Below are 22,462 nucleotides of genomic sequence, written 5' to 3'. Positions count from 1 at the left end.
TCCCTGGATTGGCAGAGGGGGTGGAGCAGCGACCGGGACGGCTCAGAGAGTGGGGTAATTGGCCGGGTACAATTGGGGAGAAAAAGGGGGGGGGGGGGGAAAACCCTAACCTTAACCACCCTGAATTGCTTTTTTGCATGACAGAGATTTGTAAGGCACTGATTGGCCAAATTAAAAATGATTGAGTTACCCCGCACCTCTCAAAGACTCGTCTGCAGAGACACAAACTTACGTTACCGCAAAACCTCACCTCAGTGAGTCCGTGACTTGTTGCAAGTCGGTTTACGGAAGTGCAAGTTTATACGGAAGTTGGACCTCCACAATGGTCACAGTTCTCTGCAGTGGTTCAAATAAAAATGGCCGCAGTTCTGACCATCCTGCTATGTTGATTTGAATGGGAATGTCCGATCTACTCTCATTCAATTTCTATGGTCTTGTGTTATAACACATTGTATGTTACAACCCTGTTTTCTTTAAGAGATGAGATATTTGGGATGGCTGGATGTCCATTAGCTCGACGCCTGCTCTGTGCTGGGGGCACATCCCGGCCATCACACATGGTGTTAATCAATTTACTTTCTCATTAGCAGAATCTGAATGGTGTAAAGCTGTATGTATGGTGAATGTGATTTCAGTGTTTATCAAACGGACATTGTGTTGATACACACAGTGACAGGACATTACCTCAAACACATAACTCAGATAGAGGAATAACTCTGGGATGGCCTATTTCTACCGTTTTGATCCACCAGTAAGCTGATACGAATGCAACTTTATTAAGATAAATTAGCCGTTTGTTTAAACAAACAGGTCGAAAGCAATTAACAGAGAAATGAGGTTGAAATTGGCCCGATCATTTCCGCTGACGCATGGCTCCAGTTTCTCCAGAGAACTAAGGAGTGGAGGTAAAGCAGACTTTGGAGGACACCTTGGACAATCTCCCAACCTCAGCAAAAGATGCCTGTCAGCTTTTTCCTACAAGGAGGATTTGCATCTGATAACTGAGATTAATGTTGAGGAATGGTTGAGGTTATGCTCTCGATGGGGTGCGTTTAAATACGTGTTCACTTCGAAGCGTACAAAAGTGTCTGCGGAGCATGACCCTTCGATGGTCTATCTGCTGCCTGTGGTGACCGCGGGTCAGGTAGGGTCAGGTAAGCTTACGAGAACATATCACGGGTTCAGGTGGGTGGGTCAAAAAGTGACGAAGCAGCTTCAGAGTAAGTTATAAGAAAAACTGCATGCAATAGGCTAGTCTGTGTGTTACTAGTCCACCTTCTCTTCCTCCCTCTCTCTCTCTCTCTCTCTCTCTCTCTCTCTCTCTCTCTCTCTCTCTCTCTCTCTCTCTCTCTCTCTCTCTCTCTCTCTCTCTCTCTCTCAAACACACACAAGCAAGCAGCTTTATCATCAATTTGCGATTGTGATTTTGGTCAATGGATGTGTTTTAGAGGCCTCACCTACAAGTTTTTTTTCCCTTAAGTGGTATCAGTAGCTTTTGTTTACGCCACCAAAACTCTCTTCTTGGTCAGAAAGAAGAGGCTTGTGTGTGTGTGTGTGTGTGTGTGTGTGTGTGTGTGTGTGTGTGTGTGTGTGTGTGTGTGTGTGTGTGTGTGTGTGTGTGTGAATAAGAGCGAAAGAGAGCAACAGCGTTCATATCTTTACTGAAGGGTTACTTGTTTTGCTGTTGTTCAACAATACAGAACATAGTTTGGAACAATTAGTGTGTTTATTTGGTAGCCTAGATCCACATGCTATTAGGCTAATCTACCATAGATCTAGATCCAGATGCTATTAGGCTAATCTACAATAGGCTATGCCTTGCAATCATTGTATTATGCTGGGCCAACAGCCCAAAGACGAATTAGCGCAACACTGCTCATTTTGCTGTAGCCTAGGCTAATTTTGGAGTTTCGTGGGTCGGGTCGGGTTTGGGTGGGTAATTAACGCATATTTTAGCAGGACGGGCAGTACGGATTGGCTCTCATTATGGTTTTAAAAAACCCTGACCAGCCCATCACTAGTTGCCTGGGTCCAGACCTTTGGATCTGCCCACTCCACTGAGTTGACTGATTCTTCTGGTCTGGCGTCGCAACATGAAACAGCGGTTTTTTGGTTAAAAAAACGATTATCCAATGATCACCGCGGGGGGACTAACGATTAGCCTATCAGAGCCATGGGCGGGACTAACAGAGTTGTCAAGCTGTTGTCAAGTGTTGTCAGGCTGTGCGACATCGGCCTGTCTTTCGTACTTGGGCTCCTGAATAACCAAAGAAAGAAAGTTGAATCAGTTCAACTGGACACAGCGTTTATTGAGAGAAACGTTTCATCACTCATCGACGTGACCTCTTCAGTCTCAACTGACTGCAGATATCCCCACCCTTACCACATTAACTCTGTGGACAACCACATCAAGTTCACCAAGGAGGATGTGAAACATGACAGGTTAGCCTTCTTTGACTGTGAAATTGCAATTGGTTATGGGGGACATTTGATTTTTGATGTTTACCGTAAACCAGCATATACTAATCAGTACTTAAGATCTGACTCTCATCATCCACTGGAGCATGAACTAGGAGTCATCAGGACGCTGTACCACCAAGCTGACAACGTCCCCACCAACACAGCAGCCGGGGAAGGGGAGAAACCCCACATTAAACAGGCCCTGGTTAAGTGTGGTTATCCTAACTGGGCGTTTGTCAAAGCCAGGGAGCCGCACAAACAGTGCACCAGCCAACCGAAGAGAGGAGAAGGACAACAGTTGCCTAAGCATAAACCAGTGGTGATTCCGTATGTGGCGGGAGTGTCGGAAAAGCTGAGATGCCTATTTTCCCAACACCACATCTCAGTTGCTTTCAAACCCCAAAACAAACTGCGCCAGAAATTGGTCCACCCCAAGGATCGGGTCCCCCGGCACAAAGAGAGTGATATAGTGTACGCTGTTAAGTGCCATGAGGACTGCCGTGGCTTGTACATTGGGGAAACCAAACAGACGTTGGCCAAGAGGATGGCACAACACAGAAGAGCTAACATGTCAGGCCCGGACTCCACAGACCATCTACAGGCCAGTGGCCACTTTTTCAAGGATGAGGATGTGCACATCCTTGATAGGGAGGAGTGCTGGTTTTGAAAGGGGTGTCAAAGAGGCCATCGATGTTAAGAGGGAACGACCATCCCTGAACTGTGTGTGTGTGTGTGTGGGGGGGTGGTGGTGCTAAGAGTACATCTGTCACCATCTTACGATGCTGTGATTACAAACATTCCCAAATCCTCTGTGAATAGTACACATGGCCACTGAAACGCAAGTTAGTGGTTACGCCTGTTTGCATATGAAACTGACGGTTTTCGGTTGTTATGCCACTGAGCCTTGATGCATGCTCAATGCCACTACTGTTTATAAGGGTGGGGATACCTGCAGTCAGTTTAGACTGAAGAGGTCACTTATGCCCCTTTTCCACTACATGGTACCAGCTTGACTCGACTCGACTTTTTCGTTTTCCATTACTGGAAAGTACCGGCATTTTGGTAACGGTTACCACTTTTCTGGTACCACCTTTGTCGAGGTTCCAAAAAAAAAAAAAACTGGAGCGGGTACCAAAATCGACGCAGACCAGCTACACTGAGGGGGTACTGTTACGGTAATGGAAAATGACACTCTGCGAGTCGAGTCGAGTCAAGTCGAGCTGGTACCATGTAGTGGAAAAGGGGCGTTAGATGAGTGATGAAACGTTTCTGTCAATAAACGTTGTGTACAGATGAACTGATTCAACCTTCTTACTTTGATTCTCTCACCTGGATTATTGAGCATGCATAAAGACGCTGTGCTCCGAACTTCAAATTAGAAGAAGAAGAGGATGAAGAAGAAGAAGAAGAAAGCCACTTTATTTCGTCACTGTACAGGTAACAATGAATTCGTCCTCTACATTTAATCCATCCTATGGTATAGGAGCAGTGGGCAGCTGCAGCACCCGGGGACCAACTCCAGTTCTTCTTTCCATTGCCTTGTTCAGGGGCACAGACAGGAGTATTAACCCTAACATGCATGTCTTTTTGATGGCGGGAGGAAACCAGAGCACGACGGAGAAAACCCATGCAGACACAAGGAGAACATGCACACGCCACACAGGGATGGCTTGGGGTTTGAACCCAGGACCTTCTTGCTGTGAGGCAACAGTGCTAACCACTGGGCCACTGTGCTGCCCTAACTAACATTAGATCTAGGTAATAGTCAAGTCAAAATCTTTTATAGAGCACATTTAAAAGCAACCCACATTGACCACAGTGCTGTACCGACCAGAGCAGGGAGCTAAAACACAAATACAAGAAACACCGATATAGACAACAAGGCACATAGCTCATAGTCACAGGCCCGAAATCAGCCAAAATAGATTCTGACAGAAGTATTTAAGGTGACTCTTTTAACATATGATAAATATCGAACTCTTCTAATTGTCTGCTGTACACAAGCTACTGCCACCGCTGTTGAACCTGCAACGCTGCATAGAGCTAGCGGTGACGGATGAGAGTGGTTGTGGGTAGGGACCACTCAGTAGTCCATCGACATGGGGACATGTCTCATACCGTCCATACCTAAATCTACACGTATGCTTAAAACATTTTCCATACGTGCTAGTATCTGACAATAAAACACTTATCAGAAATCCTGTCTTCGTCTTTCGGCACATGCATTCTTATTCACCGACTTTCAATATTTGCAATCTCTTAAAACATTTTCCATACTTGCTTGTTTTCATAAACCAGTCTGTATGTGCAGAAACAAGGTGTTTCATGACCAGTCTGAGCGAAAAGCACCCTCCCCTAAGAACGGCACTCAAAAAGCTTTTCTTTTTTCAAACTGTGGGTTGGTGATCAAATATTTATGCGTGCTGCTCGATATGAAAACCCCTTTTAAAAATCCATCCAAACACTGAAATAATATTTACTTTCTGCTGCAGTTGTGGCGTCAACAATATTCATTCCTCCCCTTACACATGGGGGAAAATACTGCTCAACAATACTTGTGAGCGTTTTCTCTACGTGGGCTCCCAGTAAACAATAATACTAAAGTATTCATGACCCATTTCTCTGCAGACATGTTCCCCCATTCCCCAAGCAGCCACAGCCATGCTACTGGACATGACACAGGACTGAGGACACAGGTAATAAACAGCAATCTGGTTTTCACTAAACTCTGTGAAATAATGACTACGGTAGTCACTTTTCCCGGTCGCTGCTCCACCCCCTCTGTAGATCCGGGGAGGGCTGCACACTACCACGTGCCTCCTCCGATACATGTGGAGTCCCCAGCCGCTTCTTTTCACCTGACAGTGAGGAGTTTCGCCAGGGGGGATGTAGCGCGTGGGAGGATCCTGCTATTCCCCCAATTCCACCTCCCCCCTGAACAGGCACCCCGACCGACCAGAGGGGGTGCTATTGCAGCGACCAGGACACGTACCCACATCCGGCTTCCTACTAGCAGACACAGCCAGCTTTGTCTGTAGGGATGCCTGACCAAGCTGGAGGTAACACAGGGATTTGAACCGGGATCTCTGTGTTGGTAGGCAAAGGAATAGACCACCGCACCACCCGGACGCCCAGGTAGTCACTTTTCATTCACTCAGACAAACAGCAGTGCTACGTCTAATTCCCTATTATTGTTTTTTTGGTCCTTTTTTTGCAAGGAAGAAAAGTAGAAAAGGGAGGAATGCTCTGAAAAACACCGAATGCTCGTGGCTTCCAACCAAACTCCCATTCAACACGAAATGAAACCTTCTGCTGATGGGGTATGTCTGATAACTGAATGCTTGTTTTACACCCACAAATGCATCATTAGCACAACGAGCCCGATTTCCTACAGCATTTATAATCGAAGATTGATGGCAAGCCAGCGGGGCTGAATGAGAGGAACGCGGGTCTCCGTCTATCTGAGACCGGAGAGATTTATCTCAATTCAAGCTACGTTGTTTAGAAATGGGTTCAAACACAGCTGGTGTGCCTTGCTCCACTGCCTGCCATATGGATTGAATTTTCGACTCAAAAGAGAGACTTTCTAAGGTGGGAGAAGCAAGGGAAATCATCTCGGAGATGTTTTTAAAAAAAAAAAGGTGCACATCAATCCCAATAAAAAGGCAGCCCTGACAAATGCACTTCATTCAGTTCACATCCTGTCAGAGCAAGACATCCATTCAGCAATACATCCAAGTACTACTCTGAGCTGTCACTCCAAGGCAGAGATGGGGCAGGGTTTTGTGTGTGTGTGTGTGTGTGGGGGGGGGGCAGTATGTGAACTATACCTTCAGTGGGGACGCTGGTCGGGGGGTGGGAAGTGGAGGAAGGGTTCCTGCCAGCGGTGGTCCCTCTGCTCCTGGATGTCGTCCTGGCTACCATGGGCGTGGTGAAGGGGTAGAGTTGTGTTGTGTGGACGATGATGTCACAGGTTTTGTCCTTGGTCTGGAAGGTGAAAAGCGAGAGCTGGTTTTGTGATCCCTGCAGTCTTTTCAAATAGAAGATACTGTGCTTGTGTGTGTGTGTGTGTGTGTGTGTGTGTGTGTGTGTGTGTGTGTGTGTGTGTGTACACCACTTTATATATGATGTGAAAGGGTTCCCACTGCATACTGCAGAAAGGGGCATTCATCATCCTGGCAGTTACCCCTAATGGCCAGTATGCTCTATCCAAATACACACATGCATGCATGAACACACATGCACAAATAACCACATATGCGCACACACACACACAGACACAAAGTCATTCGAACACACTCATGCGTGGTATACGAACACACTGAAGCGCTAGCACAGGTGGGACTGAAATATCTCCAGCGCTCTTTACCCATCGTGGCTGAATGTGGTTATCATCGCACCGTCTATCTTTATCGTTACTACTCACCTCATCTAGGCAGCTGTTATCCACCCAGTCCTGCCGATGGCGGTCAAAACCACTAGAACATCTGAGAGGGGTACAGGACACACATGTCTACCACACAGAAGCCAAAATCTTAATAACACTGATGACATTTGTGGTGTCGCTACCCATGATCATGAGAGTCATCTGCTAATAGGGCGATGTATTGGCAAGAATTAGGTGATGCAATTTGTATCACGATACAAGTGTTACGATTCAATATATTGTGATATATTATGACACTACAAACACTGCGATGTATTGCAACGTTTCGTCAAATCTGCTCAGCCCCGTTACTGCACAGAATACTGCACCTGCCACCTAGTGGTCAGAAGGGAACAACACAATGAAGTAGTGCAGATGCAACATCTGTGTGTAGTCTCGAAGAATTGATGAATTTTTTTTTGAAAATTGATTACATAGTACCTTTTGTTCCAGTTATAATCAGAATAAAAACGCCTAACCAACTCAATCAGAATAAAATGGCCCATTTTGAAAGACACCTCCTTCCATTTGAGAGAGGAGGTATACGTATACTCTCTAAGTACTTTTATTACTATTTTTACTTCCCACTTATGTGTTGAGCCAGCAAAACAAACATTTCATTATGAGAATAAGTGCAAACTTACTTTCATATGTGACAAATAAACTTGAAATTAAACCTTTTATAATCCGTTGAATAGAAACTCTGTCATGTAAACGTCCCTTCTGATTACTTTCTAATTTCATCGTATCTATACTCTTTCTTTACAAAGTCGTCCAGCTTGGGATAAGCAACGTCTCCTAGTTTCTGGTATATTGTGTATATCAGAGCTGTTGTTTCTCACTATTTATCATTTACTGTGGAGTACGTAAACAGGACTGGGACTCTAATCTGATAATTTTACCACAGCTACTGCTGTACTTATGTCATACGGGGGAGCGGGCCGGACGGTATTTCAAAGCCGTCCACTCTGAACGGGCCTAACATCCTCCCATCATCTCGGCCCCCGCCAGCACGTTTTTATCAAGTAAATTGAAGTCTAAGCAGTTGGTCTACTTGTCCGCCCATTATGTGATAGTGTGAGCACGTGGGGAAAAACACACATGAAGAACTCGGTTTCAAAGCCTAGCAAACCAATTTTCAACCTATGACCCTCTTAGACCGGAGGATGCGACAGTACAAAACCGATGAAACCCCCGCCGCATGCTGCTGGGACAACGTGGGGCTGCTCGGAGTCGAAGTTATCTCCAGCAGGCCACATTTCTCTGGTAAACACATTGTTATGATAATGACTCTGAGAAGAGACTCCGTTTTCATCTCTCCGCCCCTATAATCATCCTTTAGCCCCCCCGCCCCCATAAGAAATAGAAGAAAAAAATCAGCCTCATCTGCTCAGCCAAGCGCGACAGATTCCTCCGGTTAATCCCCATTTCTCCCCAGAGAACCAGAACGGGCCAAAGATATTATTGGTCCGGTCCAGCTTGTCCCTGTGGGGAGCTCTCGTTTCGTCTCTTCTCAATGGCAGCCGGCTCAGCCAGTCGCCGTTTGACACCCTGAGCCGTGGCGCATTTAATTAGAAATGGGCCGAGCTGCCTCATTTGAATATAAATGAATCCATGCGAGGGAACGTTTCTGTTAAGGTGTTCCTCTTCCACGGCACAATAGATGTATTTCCTTATTGAGTTTCAATTCCCACAGCTCCCATTTCTTGCTGATGCCTTTTGCAATCCGGGGGAGTGACACAATTACTCTCCGCGTTGTTTGAATTCCCCCAGCGAAACCGGTTCGGCTTCGCGTCACTCATTTTCCTCTATGAATTCTGTACATGAGAGCCACCAGCCGCGGGATTTTTCCGCCATTTCTCGACGTGGCACGCACACTTAAAATGCATGAAACGCTAATGAGTCAAACATGTTAGGAGTCTTGGACTTATTAAAAGTCAATATTCTCCTGCTCTGATCTTTGATTTGAGGGCAATTTATTTTCTACAAGCCCACATTTGTGGCGGCCCAACAGCCTTGTGCACCGGGTAAACAAATCCATGAGTTTTCCCCTAACAAATCAGTGTTCAGCTGCACTGACAGAGAGTTATGGCCCAGCGCAGATCTTCAGGGCGTCTGGCACGCTTCATTAACTCCGACCTGCACCGTTTGCATGCATAAAGCAACCCCATTTAGCTGCAAACTCAGCACGGCGGGTAGATAAGCTCCACGCTCTCACCTCCGAACACAATGCAGCGAGGAGAGACAAAGTTCGTTACGGTCGTTCCCTCAACCACATCTGCATCTTCCATTATACCCCGGGGCGGAGGAGGCCATCGAGAAATGTTTTAATGAGCATGTTTAAAGCGTGATCATTTGCATTTTTCAAGGGAAGTTGCTGGAAAGTACAAAGGACAGAGTCAGGCTGAACAGCCGTATATATGCACGCGGTTATGCATTTAATTAAAACGAAGTTTAATTAGATCTCCGCTACTTAGGCATGCTCTGTCTTGACACAGCGTCTGTAAATCGCTTGAAGGAAAAACATCAATTGCGCCGCGAGTTTGTTGGTTTCTGTGCCAGGGTGTGTAATTTCAGATGCCTGACCCCGTCACAACCCCAAAAACACAACAGGCATCGTGCGTCCTCCACTCACTCCCCAAACAGCCCGTAATTACAGAATAAATGAATATGAAATAAACGAGTGGCGGATGAATAATTGATGCATACGGCATTTCGTAAATGCAGAAGCATACGAGGGCAGGAAGGCGGCCGGCCGACCGGGGTCAAAAGGAGTAAACCATGTCTACCACCTCAAGAAAAAATATCTTTAACCATTTGGGTGAGAAATCTTTCATCGCACTTGCAGCTTCGGACTTGGAATAACTTTCATACGCTGAGTGGATGAAAATCAATCCCCATCATCCCACTGCAGTATATTTTTTCGTCCTCTTAACCCGAAGCTTTCCATCCAGCAACATTTTAAAAAAAAACAACAGTCAGACCACGCGGATTCCAGGAGCAGAACAATAACACCACGGCAGCTCAACTATTTACTTTAGTTCGAGGTCCCGAGAGACAGGAAGGATGAAAAAGAAGGAGAGGGGGAGGAGGCGAGGTGACAAAATAGGTGCGAGACGACAGAACGTCAGGATTACTGATCTGCTGTCTTGTCTAAAACGTACAACCTCCATTTCCCAGCTGCTGTTAATGACTTGTCTGCCAAACCACAAGCAGGGCGCAAAAGAAACCCAGAGAGAGCAACACGGAGACCAGAAAAAGAGATGTGAGTGAGAGAGAGAGAGAGAGAGAGAGAGAGAGAGAGAGAGATTAGACAGAAAGAGAGCTGAGAGCGAGAAAGAGATGAGAGAAAAAAGAGAGTGAAAAAGATGAGAACAAGACCAAGAGAGAGCGAAAGTGAGGAGAGATGAGAGAAAGAGATGAGAGCGAGAGAGAGAGAAATAGAGACGAGAGAAAGCGAGATGAGCGACGAGAGAAAGCTGAGCGAGAGCTGAGAGCGAGAGAGAGGAAAAAGAGAGAGAGAGAAAGAGAGATGAGAGAGCGAGAGAGAGAGAAATTAGGAGGCAGTGAGACCTCTCAGGGATCCAGCTCCATTACAAAAACTAGCTGTCGATACAATTCATCTTCCCGTTTGCCACAGTCCTGCTAGAAACACCGAGCTGTCAAGTCCACATGAAGAATGAATTATGGGTAATTCCTTTCTAAGACCAATGTATTTTTTTTGGGAGGAGGATAACATGAAAGTAATCTAGTGAAACTGGAATACAGAGTTTGGTTGTCAAGTTGAAACACACACACACACACACACACAAATAGATACTGCTGATGCTATATGAACCGGAGTCAAGAAAACGTATAGGGAGAAGTTATTAAATCCTTGTTCACATCATTCTGAATCCCCCTGAATCCATGATAAACATGCTGCTGTAAGATGAGTGGTAATCATTTTGCTGCAAATATGTGAAATGCCTCCCAGCTGCCCCAGCTACTTCTATTCCCTTCTAATTTATTCATTAGCAAATCGTGCTGGTATGTGTGTGTGTGTGTGTGTGGATATAATGGAGGCCTTATCGCAAATTCAGTGAAGACCTTCATTTTGTGATTCACCCATGATCACTTGTTCATCACTGGTTTTTTTAATCAACCAGCGGTGTCTCTCGTCTGTTTATTTAAACCCGTCAACCTGTTAATCGTGTCGTTTCGGTGCCGTGCACATTTTAATTCCCCATCAACACCAGTATTATGGCTTTATCCGCCCCCTGGTAGGTGGGGTGGGGAGGCTGGGGTTTGTGTAAGGCTCACATTGCTTTTGGCCAATATTTATTTATTTGTGCCTGGCCAACCACCCTGCTCTCTGAGCCGTCCCGATCACTTCTCCATCCCCTCTGCTGATCCGGGGAGGGCTGCAGACAACCACATGCCTCCTCTCATACATGCGGAGTCACCAGCCGCTTCTTTTCACCTGACAGTGAGGAGTTGCGCCAGGGGAGGATCACGTTATTCCCCCCAGTTTCCCCGCACCCCCGAACAGGCGCCCCGACCAACCAGAGGAGGCGCTAGTGCAGCAACCAGGACACATACCCACATCCAGCTTCCCACCCACAGACACGGCCAATTGTGTCTGTAGGGACGCCCGACCAAGCCGGAGGTAACACGGGGATTCGAACCGGAGATCCCCTTGTTGGTAGGCAACGGAATAGACTGCTACGCTACCCAGACGCCCCTTTGCCATCAATTTTTTGAGTAGACACCAACCCCCTCACCAAGACCCCTGATGAACCACCTTGTCTGTTGCACTTTTTAAGGGTTTTTGCCGGATATGAATGAGGCCAATTGTGTCTGCGGGGATGCCCGACCAAGCCGGAGGTAACACGGGGATTCAAACCGGCGATCCCGTGTTGGTTTTGGCCAATATTAACCTTATTTCTAATGATAGGGTCACTTTCAAAGCTTGGATGATCAACCAATGAGTGTCTCTACTGATTGGCTTGTAAGGAAACCATGCATTGCTAGCTTCACCTGCTTCTTGGACCAACAGTTCTTTAGGACCATTTCAATATTGCAAGAACAAATAACAAAGAAAGGTCTGCACTGCTGATTATAAAGCTTATGAAAAAAGCACTTCAGGTGCATGAGGCTAATTCAGGTTCAAGTGTGTAGGGCTAAAGTTGCAGCAATGTAAAGATGTTTGCGCTCTTTATGTCAGTGTGTGGATTTTCCCTTTGCACATGGAAAATCACAAAAACAGCAATGATGGGTTTAGTCTACAGGAGGAAGAGGGAACAGAAGTCCAACCTGTTGAGCTTTGGGCACCAGCTACAGTTGAAGTTGATCTGCGAGGAGATGCAGGCACTGCAGCTGGTGAACTGGAGACAAGCTGGAAGAAGGAAACAGCCCAACCGGTCAGAGTCCCGTCAGAACAGTTCATGCAGTCAATACCCAGCACAGAGCAGTGGGATGAAAAGGGCTCGGCATCTTATTAAACTTCCATCTAAAGCTGAAATCAGTGATTTTTCTTCATCAATAAGTCGTGCTTTTATCCATTTGAAATGTCATGATGATGTGGCGATACTGTTGGACAGACAATTAATATTACCGTGGAACACTGTTGTGATATAGTTGAATGCAGGAAGAAGTGAGAAATAGACCTGTTGACACTGATTTTCACAAGGTGTAGCAGCCATTGTACCCTCGGCTCACCAGTAAATAGTCCACACCCTTGTAAAAACGGGATCCTCTGACCAAAGCTAATGCAGGCAGTCTGACCCATTACAAGTAATACTGTATTACATGGTTATATTGACTGTCTGTCTGACAGAAGCAACGCCACATCGGCATCGCCTTTCAATCTTTTTCCTGCTGGAGTTGTTTCCATCAGATACGGGTTTGCTGCTGCATCAGGGTTCATCCTAGTCAGCCCAAAAAGAGGTACAGATACTGGAGAGATTTTTCAACCATGGTAAAAATGCCAGTAAGTATTATGCAACCCGACTCCATGGTCCAGATGGATGAAAAAACAATTCGTTAATGGCGAAATTTCCCGGATTTCAGCTTGAAGAGGGGGAGTCCAAACTGATGCATCATCACATTTGTCCAAACCACAGAGAAGTGTTTCTCGTTTGTGGGTATCTGACAGAACCTAATTTGTCTCGTTTGTACTTTGTAGTGTATGAGGGTTTTACTGTAATGGCCAAATCTATGACAGTGACATGTCCTTACTGGGTAAAGGCATGATCTCCACTGCCGTAGAATTGGTGATTCTAGTCTTGGTGAGCTCCACACGGTGGTACTCGTATATTGTTCTCCGCCTCACATCTAGATTAAAACAGAGAGAGAGAGAGAGAGAGAGAGAGAGAGAGAGAGAGAGAGAGAGAGAGGTTAGGGAAGACGGAGACGGTGAAAGAATAAGCCATCACAAATCTTCCTTACGAGAGATAAAACTAGGACATTTGGTCCCCTAATAAAGTGGGGGGGGGGAGAGGGAGGGGGAGGGAGAATCAGGTCATAGACGATGCTACCGCAGCACTTTATTTCTCCATCCCTTTGTGCCCTTGTGTCAGCCAATGATTTGGCAAACGGATTGGGAGTAATATCCCCCATGGGCAGATATCAATCAGACCGCGCCGAAGGCTGCCCAGTCCCACCACACACACGCACATACACACGCGCATGCACACACAGTTCATCTGTGGCAGCCAGTCATCAGCTGTGGCAAGATGGAGCGATTGAGATGGAGCAATTGATCACATATATACTATATCATTGACTCTCATTGCTTCCCAGCCCTTATGACTAATACGGGCCAGTGTGAATTGGGGCTCCGTGCTTTTGCTGGTCATGCATCTTCCTTTGGCACAAGCTGCGCCCCGGTATTGCACAGAGGGAGAGACAGAACAAGTCCTTGGTAAGTATGAGCATGCATAAAGACAAATCCTTGATAACACCTCCTTGATAATATCGTTGTCTCTCTGTGCATAATATCACAAATCTGACTGATCTGCTAATAATTCCTTGTTCTGTTTATAGCTCGATAGAACTGAACTCTTTTCATGCAACGTTTGCTGCACAAGCATTCTTGGAATGAATCGGGGACACGCTCCAGGATAGATCACCGGGATGCATTACAATAGACACGGCGCCACATTGCTCAGAATCTGGCATTTTCCATAACACTTGCATTTGCTTGTCCAATGAGCTAGAAAATTGAAATTCTATACTTAAGACCATGGCCGTGTACACAGCATGCGATGACTGACTGCTGGCAGGTCGCGGACATCTCACAATTTATGTTTCCATCTACTCACCCACTTCCAAAGTCACCAATATGGAAGTAAACTGTTTTGCCGGCTTGCGTGTTTCATTTGTCAAGTTTCTTCAAATTGCATTGCACTTTGTATGCTCGCCTGATTTTGTGGAGCAGACACAACACACCTGATCAGAGCAACCAAGAGGAGCCGGCTAAGACCAGCCAGGGCATGTGACGGCCATTTCCCTTCCTACCCTGGTGAGTGGCTTCCTCTCGCCTCCAGCAAGGGGATCATCTGGTGTCTAATGACATGGTGTTGGGGCCAGGGGAGGGTCGGTGACCCGGCCCAAGGCTGCTGAACCGTGGGCAGCTTTTTTTAGCCATGTGGGTGTCTAGTCTGGAGGGGGAAGGAAGCTGCAAATCAGAGCCATTACAGCCCCGAGTTGAGCCACAACATAAACAACGCCTAATGAGGATTTAGCCGCCCTCTGTCGATGCTATCAAAGAAAAGGCGATTTACGAAAGTGTATCATTAATTATGCATGAGAAGGTCAATTAGCCCATGATCAAATTATGTGCAAACTCAGGGAAAATAACACACTTACATGGTCGATATGCTTTGAGCTGAAAAAACCAAAAAAACAAGTTAAAGCGAAGGAAAAATTAGTGCAAACACGCAGCTGGCTGTTTGCACAGATATGAAAGCCACAAAACCAGCCAGCTACTTGTTTCATATTCATCCACCTCTGAGAACTGAATGGAAATCAATGGAAATGTGATGGCCAGACCTTCTTTTAAAAATCAATATTGGGAGTCCAGATCTGGCGGAGGCACACATACTGGGTTAAGGCTCTCATTATCCAGCCATGTTAACAGTCCATCTCTGAAATGAGAGTGGCCAGGGACAGTTGCGACCCCCTCCGTGACGTTACTTTTCTCGATCTCGTGATTAAAGTCTCGGTGCGTTGATATCGACATCAGTAAAATGCTATCTTTTTCTTTGACAGTGCTCGCCTCTGCTCAGCTGGTGGGCAAATTAATGCAATATCCTCTCCTCGACAGTTCACCCGATAACCCTAAAATGAGATGAATTCACTTTTACTGCAAGTACCTTAAGAAATCAAAGAAAGAAAAAAAAAGAAAAAAAAGAAATCTGAACCAAAAAAAAAAAAAGAAATCCTAAGACCATCTATTAGTATAAAAGCAGCAGTCATAATGTATCAAGGAGGGAGGACAGTCCATGTAGGCAGACGAGTAGGTGGGCAGATGTGAAGAAGACTGCGGCTGGGGTTTGACAGCCTCATAATAGGAATAAGACATGGTGACTTATAATGCACATCATCATTTAATCACATGGAATAGTAAGTGAATGCTACCACCTGTCTGTCGTCTACCATGCCTGGGACACAGGATCTGATCTGTGTCTCTCTTTATTGGCTTGGGCCCTTCTTTGACAGGAGTTGGTATAAAAAATTCAATTTGGACCTCTGATCCCGGGGAGCGGCAGTTAACAGTGGCCCGTTCCCTCTGGGTGCTCTGGATGGTGTGCAGTAATAAAGTGCAGAAAGTCGAGTCAGTTTATCTGGACACAACGTTTATTGAGAGAAACGTTTCATCACTCAACTACGTGACCTCTTCAGTCTCAACTGACTGCAGGTATCCCCACCCTTATAAACAATACAGTGGCATAAGGACCGAAACCAACGATCAGTTTCATATGCAAATTAACATGCCCATTAATTAGAGTTATAATGGCCATGTGTACTACTCACAGAGGATTGGGGAACAGTCACAATCACAGCATTGCAAGATGGTGACATATGTACTCTTACACCCCCCCCCCCCAGTTCAGGGATAGTCATTCCCTCTTCACACAGACGGCCTCTTTGACTCCCCGTTCAAACCAGCGTTCCTCCCCATCAAGGATGTGCACATCCTCATCCTTGAAAGAGTGGCCACTGGCCTGTAGACTATAGACTGTGGAGTCCTAGCCTGACGTGTTAGCTCTTCTGTGTTGTGCCATCCTCTTCGCCAGCGTCTGTTTAGTTTCCTTGATGTACAAGTCCCGGCAATTCTCCTGGCACTTAACCGTGTACACTATATTGCTCTGTTTGTATCTGGGGACCTGATCCTTGGGGTGGACCAACTTCTGGCGCAGCGTATTTTGGGGTTTGAAAGTATCTGAGACGGGGTGTTTGGATGATACGCGTCTCAACTGTTCTGACATCCCGGGCAGTTCTTTACATGGATTACTGAGCATGCATCAAGACAACTGACTGCAGAGGCCTTCATTGAGTTGATGTGACTTTTGAACACCAGCACCTACAGCCAACATGCACCTTTTATCTCTCCATCCTATTAAAGGAACATTCTGATTTTTTTTTAAAACTGGGTCTTATTTTTGTAGATTTTGCTATTCTGCATATCAGTTATTACATCATTCCCCTCACCAGCTTCACTGTGGAGATTTTGGTTACAGGACTTAAGGAGCAACTGAATGCAAGCATCAGACATGATCCAACAAGTGCAATTCAACCTCTTTATCTAAACCACATATTTGGAAGTGAAAATGAGTGCAAGTTCGAAGTTGTTATCCAGAATGTCCATTACTGTCAGTTCAAGTCAAGTCAAGTCAAGTCGGTTTTATTTGTATAGCCCAATATCAAGTTCAGTGGTTGATCATGTTGCTGAGCTACTTCCTGGTTCAACTTGCAGGAATGAGCAGCCCATACTTACGGTCGGTAACAGTGACCATCAACAAACTCGCTGACCAGTTCAACTGAGAATAATAGATAATGGGAAACCAAGTGGGCGACACAGTGGCACAGCGGTTAGCGCAGTCGCCTCACAGCAAGAAGGTCCTGGGTTCGAGCCCCGGGGTAGTTCAACCTTGGGGGTTGTCCTCTGTGTGGAGTTTGCATGTTCTCCCTGTGTCTGCATGGGTGCCCTGTGACGGCCTGACGGCCTGGCGGCCTGACGGCCTGGCGGCCTGTCTAGGGTGCCCCCCCCCCCGCCAAATGACTGCTGGGATAGGCTCCAGCATCCCCACGACCCTGAGAGCAGGATAAGTGGTCTGGATAATGGATGGAATGGATGGGAAACCAAGTACACAGTCTAACTAAGCTGCCACTTTTTTTGCGGTTGTTGTTGAAAGGACAGGTTAAAGGCTTATGTTTAGTTGCCCCATAAGATGCCATTATAAATATCTATCTAGTGTTGGTCTCATGTCTTTTTTTAGTTTTTTGGATTTTCCCCCCAATTGTATCCGGCCAATTACCCTACCGTAGGGCTGCCGACTACCACATGCCCCCCCAATACATGTGGAGTCGCCAGCCGCTTCTTTTCACCTGACAGTGAGGAGTTTCACCAGGGGGACGTAGCGCATGGGAGGATCGAGCTATTCCCCCCAGTTCCCCCCTCCTCCCCAAACAGGCGCCCTGACCGACCAGAGGAGGCGCTAGTACAGCGACCAGGACACATACCCACATCTGGCTTCCCACCCTCAGACACGGCCAATTGTGTCTGTAGGGACGCCCGACCAAGCCATGGGTAACACGGGGGATTCGAACCGGAATCGCGTGTTGGTAGGGAACGGAATAGACCGCTACGCCACCCGGACACGGGTCTCATGTCTAAAGTCACCAAAATGAAGCCACCGAGTAAAATGATATAATAACTAATATGCACAATGCCAATAACTAAGAAAAGATAATCTAATTCTCCTAATAAAAGTTTGGTAAACTCCTCACCAGTGTTGGGTGGTAGTGCCTTACTCACAATGTTAAACACACAACTTTTCCCAGTAACAACTACTGCAACCAGTAGTTAGTTGCTGGTAATACATTTTTTCAATTTCAGCTTTATAGTACACCAACACCACTGATGACTGATGACTTTGATATGCACTCTGCCTACACAGTCAAACCCGCTGTACACAAAGATCTACTCGGCCAATCCATCTATAGCGATTTTTACACAGCAAATTGCTGCAGAAAGCAAAATTTCAAAAGAGCACCTTACTCCACTTTTCATCATTTCTAAATACGAGTCAAGTTTGAGTGCGTTCTGAAATATTTAAAGGGTAGCAGATGCATTTTGTCGGGCTGTAGTGATGCCATTCCCCCTCAATAATTCTCCTTGCAGCAGTTTTCCAACCCGGATTTCTTGATGGCGAGTGTGAGAATGAGGTGAAAGTCTACAGGTCACACTGTGATCGATATTCCAGCAGCAGCAACCCTGCAACCCCAGCTGCCGCTGGCAGGGTCAGCGGGACCGTTTGCCACGACAGACCACTTGTTTGCCCATAACCACACTTGTAAGAATATACTCATGTTGACAAGTCATCAGGTTTCATATTCCATTGAAAAATGCATTTTTCTCTAAACAAGTGGAAAAAAATCCGGCATAGCGACATGACTCCATGTGTTTCTTGTGTAGTCAGAAACAAGCATTAGTGTCTTGGCAAGGTAAGGGTGATCGTTTCTGTGGTATCAAGGATAATATTAAAAACAGGTCTGCAAACTCATCCCACCCCGGCTCGCAGACTCGAACTTGATTTGAAGAAAAATACAAATTTCACAAATCCAACAGTAGAGGGTTGATTATGACAGGTATTTTCTTAATTGCTATCAGAGGAAGAAGAGAGGGTCCTGGGTTCGAACCCCGGGGTAGTCCAACCTTGGGGGTCATCCTTGGTCGTCCCATGTGTGGCGTTTGCATGGTCTCCCCGTGTCTGTGTGGGGCTCCTCCGGGTGCTCCAGTTTCCTCCCACATTCATCCACAGTCCAAAGACGTGTAGGTCAGGTGAATCAGCCATACTAAATTGTCCCTAGGTGCGAATGTGTGTGTGTGTGTGTGTGTGTGTGTGTGGGCCCTGTGTGATGGCCTGGCGGCCTGTCCAGGGTGTCTCCCTGCCTGCTGCCCAATGACTGCTGGGATCAGCTCCAGCACCCCCGCGACCCTGAGGATAAGCGGTTTGGATAATGAATGAATGAATGAATGATCAGGGAAAGCTACTGATTTGTGCATCTTAATAAAGTTAACCCCCCCCCCACCACTTCCATTTTCCCACTTTAGAAGAGCCTTCCCCACCATGCTCAGTTTCAGCACCTCGAGTCAGACATATGGTGACTGAACAATAGGTCCCACCTGTCTCCGTACAACGATGGCTGCAGATGTTGTATCTGTTGCCTGTTAAACAGCGGTCTCATCATGGGACACTGCGAGCCCCACTGAATGACCTCAAAACCGAAATGCAAATGCTGCCCTTTGCCTTCAGACGTGGGCAGAAAGGTCTGCACTTTGCAAATATCCCCTTCTTCTCATGCAACGCAACAACTACAACCTGATTTTCAGCTGGTGGTTTACGCTGTCCGCAGGCTGTCTTATAATGAGGACTGTTAAGTTTTCCACCTATGTTTCAAATGTTTACTTGTTAGCTGTATCTAGTATAGCATGAATGCGAGTGAACGCCAGGCACCGGCTGTTTTAAGACGTTTGCTCGTGAAAGTGTTGTCTTGGCTCTCCTCCAAAATGGGATGAGGCAAAGTCAGCATGGTTTTGAGACACGTCATCCAAAAAAAAAAAAAAAAAAAAAACTGCCCTGGCTGCCATCTTTCGTGTTCAACACTGAGCCAGTCAGTCTCTTTCCATCCAGGACTGTGTCACTCACCATCCCAAGTGGCGATGAGCTGTCGGTCTAATCCAGTTGAGTCCAACATTATACAGGTATCAAAGGCAAGTCTGCATTAAAAAGAGCAGGATCGGGGCGTCCGGGTAGCGTGGCAGTCTATTCTGTTGCCTACCAACACGGGGATTGTTGGTTCAAATCCCCATGTTACCTCCAGCTTGGTTGGGCATCCCTACAGACACAATTGGCCGTGTCTGCAGGTGAGAAGCCAGATGTGGGTATGTGTCCTGGTCACTGCACTAGCGCCTCCTCTGGTCAGTAGTGGCGCCTGTTCGGGAGGGGGACTGGGGGGGGTAGCGTGATCCTCCCACACGCTACGTCCCCCTGGCGAAACTCCTCACTGTCAGGTGAAACAAAGGGGCTGGTGACTCCACATGTATCGGAGGAGGCATGTGGTAGTCTGCAGCCCTCCCCGGATCGGCAGAAGGGGTGGAGCAGCGGCCAGGACGGCTCGGAAGAGTGGAGGGTAATTGGACGAGTATAACCGGGGAGAAAAAAATCCCCCCAAAAAAGCAAGATCATTGGGTTCATAGACTCAAGATGCAAAGTGCAAAGTATTCCCCTGTCCCAAATCAAATGCCGTTTCCTCAGGAGCAATTCTGCAATATAAAGGCTTCACAACGGACGGAAAACAACGTCCGTCTCCGAAAACCCTGCTTTTCTTTAGGATTTTACTTTTATTTTGCACGCCACACCTGCAAAAAAATCAATCCCGTTACATTTGGGACTTTGTCATTGCATACGCCTCTCCATCCTGCTCAACGTGGACTTCCAGTGAAGGGGAAAAATGCAAGTTCGATATAGCAAGTGACTTGTACAGGGGATTAAGTGTGACAAATAGATTACAGCCAACTTTCACACATGCAATCAACATATGCTTTAATGCACCGAATAAATCATGTTTGACAACTTATTATTGTAGCAGATTTTAAATAAGAGCCCCGGAGAGAGTGTCGGCGTGTGCGTGTGTGTGTGTGTGTGTGTGTGTGTGTGTGCATGGATGAAAAGGGCTTGAAGTTTCTCTTCCTAGCTCGAGGTTGTTTCAACTTTAATAGGGCTAAATTGGACTCAAAAGTAAAAAGGCAGGGCTGGAACGGTGCCCATAGCTCTACCCAGGGTGGGAGGTGGAGCAGAGCGAGGGGAGGTGGTGACAGCTGGAACCGGAGTAAAACAGCTTAACCCCAGATCTGTTAGCTACGAGACAGGGTTTAAACATAAACATGAACAATAACTATTACAGCCAGCTTTGAAACAAAGCACAATCTACAAGAAGCAAACTTCGGAAGAGTAAAAAAAAAAAAAAAATTAAATGTGAATTATGTACATATCCACTGGCATATAACCGCTTCGTTAAGGGAAGAATTGGTGAAATATTTATGTATAATCTCTTAATTTGCGTATAGACAGGACATTTCCAGATGTTCCCCTTGTGCGCAGCTTCACAAATTCACAAGAAACAGCTTGACAACAACAAAGTGTGCAGTCTACACAGCGTGAGCAAAAGAGTTGTGTGTTTCTGTTGTGTTGTGTATTGGTCAGTGGGGTGGTGTGTAGGTGGTGTGTGCACGTGTGAAATGTTCCCATTCAGACTCACTGGGTATCTGCTGGATCCTGTGGACCACCACAAATGCGTCAGACAGGCCCACCTTCACCGGGTGATTGACGGAGCTAATCTGTGACACCTCAACAGGGATCTGTAAGAGGGAAAAGGGGGGAAAACTATTACCAGGGTCCTCATCTGTCTGTCTTCTAGGGGCTGGAGAACACACACATGCACACACACACACACACACACACACACACACACACACACACACACACACACACACAAACACTGGTGATTTTTTTCACGGGGGAAAAAAGATGAGACACCTAATGCACAAACATACTATTACAACTGATAAAAGGTGGGCGTTCGGTTGGTGTGGTGGTCTATTTCGTTGCCTACCAACACGGGGATCACCGGTTCGAATCCCCATGTTACCACCAGCTTGGTCGGGCGTCCCTACAGACACAACTAGCCGTGTCTGGGGGTGGGAAGCCAGATGTGGGTATGTGTCCTGGTCGCTGCACTAGCGTCTCCTCTGGTTGGTCGGGGCACCCTTTGGGGGGGGGGGGGGGGAATAGCATGATCCTCCCATGCGTTACACCGCCCTGGCGAAACTCCTCACTGTCAGGTGAAAAGAAGCGGCTGGTGACTCCACATGTATCGGAGGAGGCTCGTGGTAGTCTGCAGCCCTCCCCGGATCAGCAGAGGGGGTGGAGCAGCGACCGGGATGGATTGGAAAAGTGGGGTAATTGGACAGGTACAATTGAGGAGAAAAAGAAGGGAGGAAAAAAAATCCCCCCCCCAAAAAGAATTGAATTGATGGAGGGGAGGGGGGGGCGTCCATGTAGAGTAGCGGTCTATTCCGTTGCCTACCAACACGGAGATCGCTGGTTCAAATCCCTGTGTTACCTCCGGCTTGGTCGGGCATCCTGCAGACACAATTGGCCGTGTGTGTGAGTGGGAAGCCGCATGTGGGTATGTGCACAGAGGACCAGAGGAGGCGTCGGTTGGTCGGGGCGCCTGTTTGGGTGGGAGGGAGTGGGAACTGAGGGGAATAGTGTGATCCTCCCACGTGCTACGTCCCCTGGTAAA

General features: G+C 46.7%; 1 protein-coding gene across 1 annotated transcript in view; it reads right to left on the bottom strand.

Moving 5' to 3' along the window:
- plxdc2b (plexin domain containing 2b) overlaps positions 1 to 22,462 on the bottom strand; it is a 112,232-nt gene that overhangs the window by 13,426 nt on the left and 76,344 nt on the right. The window contains exons 7-11 of the mRNA XM_056299367.1: positions 21,416 to 21,515; positions 13,106 to 13,201; positions 12,182 to 12,263; positions 6,887 to 6,947; positions 6,291 to 6,447 (exon numbers count right to left, since the gene is read on the bottom strand). Coding sequence (XP_056155342.1) covers positions 6,291 to 6,447; positions 6,887 to 6,947; positions 12,182 to 12,263; positions 13,106 to 13,201; positions 21,416 to 21,515 — 496 coding nt within the window. The remainder of the gene's footprint in view (positions 1 to 6,290; positions 6,448 to 6,886; positions 6,948 to 12,181; positions 12,264 to 13,105; positions 13,202 to 21,415; positions 21,516 to 22,462) is intronic.

Source organism: Lampris incognitus, chromosome 19, assembly GCF_029633865.1.
Source record: "Lampris incognitus isolate fLamInc1 chromosome 19, fLamInc1.hap2, whole genome shotgun sequence".
In the NCBI taxonomy this organism is placed as follows: domain Eukaryota; kingdom Metazoa; phylum Chordata; class Actinopteri; order Lampriformes; family Lampridae; genus Lampris; species Lampris incognitus.
This window is presented reverse-complemented; position numbering and strand designations above follow the sequence as displayed.